Source organism: Pinus tabuliformis, chromosome 2_1, assembly GCF_031772625.1.
Source record: "Pinus tabuliformis cultivar Carrire ecotype Pingquan chromosome 2_1, CPIR1, whole genome shotgun sequence".
Lineage (NCBI taxonomy): Eukaryota > Viridiplantae > Streptophyta > Pinopsida > Pinales > Pinaceae > Pinus > Pinus tabuliformis.
The window spans coordinates 316,125,366-316,129,286 of NC_142299.1; the positions used below are offsets into that span (position 1 = coordinate 316,125,366).

General features: G+C 32.1%; 1 protein-coding gene across 1 annotated transcript; it reads right to left on the reverse strand.

The window, feature by feature from the left end:
- Positions 1-3,094: 3,094 nt before the first annotated feature.
- Positions 3,095-3,631, reverse strand: LOC149200123 (protein SRC2 homolog). The gene has a single exon (XM_089400857.1). It carries the CDS (start codon positions 3,629-3,631, stop codon positions 3,095-3,097), a length of 537 nt encoding a protein of 178 aa, XP_089256983.1.
- Between the last annotated feature and the right edge of the window lie 290 nt (positions 3,632-3,921).

Genomic DNA, 3,921 nt, shown 5'->3' on the forward strand with positions numbered 1-3,921 from the left:
AATCCATATATATTATTTTAAAATATTAATCAAAATTTTTAAAAGTTGGTGAATATTTGTTTTTATTTAATTGTGTCTACTTACTATTTTGTCTTTGACCAAAAATTTGTGCAACTTACCAATAATTTAACATTGGGAATTCAATTTTTGTTATTATTATTTAAATTTATTTATTTGTAAGATGATTGGTTGAGGTCTTATTATGGGTTATTTAGTAACTTTCATTTCAATTAGTTACTAATTTTTCATTTTTAGTTTTATTTCCTTTTTATTTAACTTTCTTATTTTTATTTCTTTATTTCTTTTCTCTATTATCTACATTTTCATGGCTCATGGTTTTTTCTCTATATTTTCAATTTAAGTTGACTTATTATTATATTAAAAACATATTTTAATAAATTTAATTATGAAAATTATATATATTAATAGAAAATAAAACATATATATTAAAGTGTATATATGTTAATAAAAATAATATTAGTTAATCATATTTGTTAATTTTTATGTGATGACTTTCAACAATCCAATATTTTATTACTTGTTTTATTTTTGTGTTTATTATTGTTAAATTTAATTAAGCTATATTGGTGCACAAGAATTGTATTAAGCATTCAGTTTTGCCTTTGACAATGTATCAATTTGTTTTTGAACAAATTTTTTTGTCACTTATAGATAGTTTAACTTTGGGAATTCATTTTTGTCATTTCTTATTATTATTTAAATTTAAGATGATTGATTGAGGTTTTATTATGGGCTCTTTAATAACTTCCATTTCTATTAGTAATTTAATTTTTTTGTTTTTAGTTTTATTTCTTTTTTAATTCATTTTTTGATTTTTTCCTTTTTAAGATGACTTATTACTATATTAAAAACATACTTTAATAAATTTAATTATAAAAATGATATATATTAGTGAAAAAACGACATATAATATATATGTTAATATAAACTATATTAGTTAATTATATTTCTTGATTTTTAGTGATGACATTCAAGAATACCTTATTTACTATTTATTAGATATTTTATTTTTGTGATGACATTTTTGCCTTTATTGATTTTTTAGTTTAATTAAACTAAATGGCAAGTACTAGCTACTATGTAACCTTGGTTAATATACTTGTTGTTGTGAGTATACATAACCTTTTGAATATTTCGATGACATGAGAGTAAAGTGAGTAATTGTTAAAAAAATCTTGGGTTTGAATGTTGTAGTTGATCATGCTCATTACTAGGTATGACAAAAATTGCTAACGGTACTAGCCTTAAAAATGAAGAAGATCTGACCCAATTTGCACGTAGATGGAGGGGATCATCATATGCATCGAAGCCCCTCTCCACTAGAAAAAATAATGGTGCATAGACATTGGAAGGTATAGAGGATTTATTGTGTAATGATGAGAAGGAAGATCATCTATGGAGTTATAATGGGCGACAAGGTTCAATTGGTCTCATGATGCAAAGGGTCGATGTTTACATGATGTAGAGGGTCTAATTTTAGGAAAGCCTATCTGCACTTAAGTCCTTTTTGTTTAGTGCCATTCTGCCTGAAAGCTCTATGGTGCCATCTCACCATGGGAGTAGAGCTTCTCTTAAACTGGAAATCCATCTTTTTGGATGGAAAAAATTTCCATTATTTTGTATGGAGAAAACAATTGGTGCTTGAGTTGTTTGGTGCCCTTGATCTTAAGTGGTTTGCTGATTTTTAGAATATTCTATAATCTAATGGACATGACCCCGGTAAAATTGACCATGTCCATGTCCATGTGATTGTCGAATATTCAGGGAATCGACAATTAACATAACAATAAATACGAGGAATTGTCGGACTCGAAAGTGGGTGGTGTCGGTGGGTGATGCCTTTTTGACAAGTTTCAATGATGTTGTGAGATTAATAAAAATCAAATGACATGTGTGTCGACACTAAGGTTTCAAGGAGAAATTCAAAACTAAATTTTCCTGTCGAGTACTCTATAAAGAATTCTATTAAACTGTCCAGATTTGACTGACCTTGTCCTACATATAGTTCATGGTTCGGTCGAAAACTCTGGTATATAACAAGCATTTTAGTATAGGGATAGGGATAGTTTTCTTACCATGAATGGTCTCGCAAAGGCATATACGTATTCTCAAATACTGATTTCCTTGAATACTTTTATATTTACTTGCATACTTGTATTAGACAATAGTTCATTCAATTGGAAGAACATATGTATATTATTTATTCTACATAGTATTTTCTTTCTTTTCATTTACTTTTGAACAAATACACTAGTTATGAATTAGACACTCTTTTTCGATGACTGTTAATTACTTCTCTGTTTGCAAATAAATGCTATTATATCTTTGTATGTTTTTTATTATGTATTTTTCTGTCTATATCAGTGATATATAAAAAGATTCATATAAGGTACTTCTATACTGTAAATAAATGCTGCTATATCTTTGTATGTTTTTTATTATGTATTTTTTTCCTATGTCAGTGATATATAAAAAGATTCATATAAAGTATATGATTATAAGAACATCTAGTCCAGAGACCTAAACGATCCTTGTAATGGGGAACCTCGATTGGTTCATTGAGTCCTAAACCCCCTATGTCAGGAATAAGGACCAAGTATTTTTAATGCGGAACCTCTGTTGATTCTCCGAGTCCTAAACCCCTTATGTCAATACTAACTATTTGGACTCGAGAATAGGAGCCTTATCCTCACAGTCTGTACCCTAACCTGTACATTTTCTCTTACTCTTTATTTCTTTAATTAATGTTAATATATATGTATCCTTCAAATTTATCAGTGACAATTTTTATAAGCACAGTATTTGATGAACAGATACTTAAGTTTTTAGGGTAATCAACTAGTGTGATTTGCAATCCAGGTGTCAACCAGTGGCAATTAAATACCAAAATATTTCCAAAATCAATAATGGAATTAAATTCAACACACAAATTTCAATTAACCCACACTTAGCCTTAGCCTTGCCCAATTGGCCAAAACAAATTACAAGCACTTATCCTTGGCTGATTGGTCTACCTATAGAGCCCAAACAAATTCAGAAATATATCTATATCCCCAACCATTCTATCCAAACCCTACAGTATCAATGAATTGTGGGCTGTGACTATTAAAGCTGCCAAGACCAACAAATGGGCACCTAACAAGGCCTCGTGTACACCCTTTTTCTTGGTCAAGTTCGTGAGGAATCTCTCGAGGCTAAAATCCATTTTCACAGACATATCGAGGGTTCCTTCCGACTCTCCAGATGGCTTGCGGATCTGGCAACTGACGGGCTTTCCACCAAACTGGGAGTGGACTGACTGCAACAATCCCATCAAGGGGAGGCTAATACGCCCGATTTCCTCCTCGTCGGAGGTAGTTTCCATGTATATTGCGATCTCTAGAATGAGGAGGCCTTCCTGCTTCAGGGCGGCTTTGTTGAGAGTAAACGTCATAACGTGGTTCCAAATAGGGTTGTTGTCATTGGTTAGGTCTACTGGCGTTCTCTGCTTACTGTTGTTGTTGTTGGGATCATTGGTGATCCATGCCGCTGCAGAGGCTCTTATGTTCTTCACATCACCGTTCTTGATATCATGGGCTGCAATTAGGGTTATCTTTATGTTCTTGGCCATCATCAACACTGTAAATAGAACTTGAATTGGATGGATATTATATTTGTTGAAACATTAATTTCACCTGCGGTCATTAACTCCAGAAAAACCAATTCAGAAAACCACTGATCTATATCGCACCACCTTTCGCGCAATGTGGTTTCTGTCAGAGGGCCTCCGACACAATCCGCTCCAGCCACGCGTCCACTGTACAAACACAAAACTTCCCATCTCCCGGACGTTAAAAATCGTTTGGGTTGTGTGGCTGAAGTTTGCGAAATGCGTCCGATCAAGTCAACGGACATGGATCT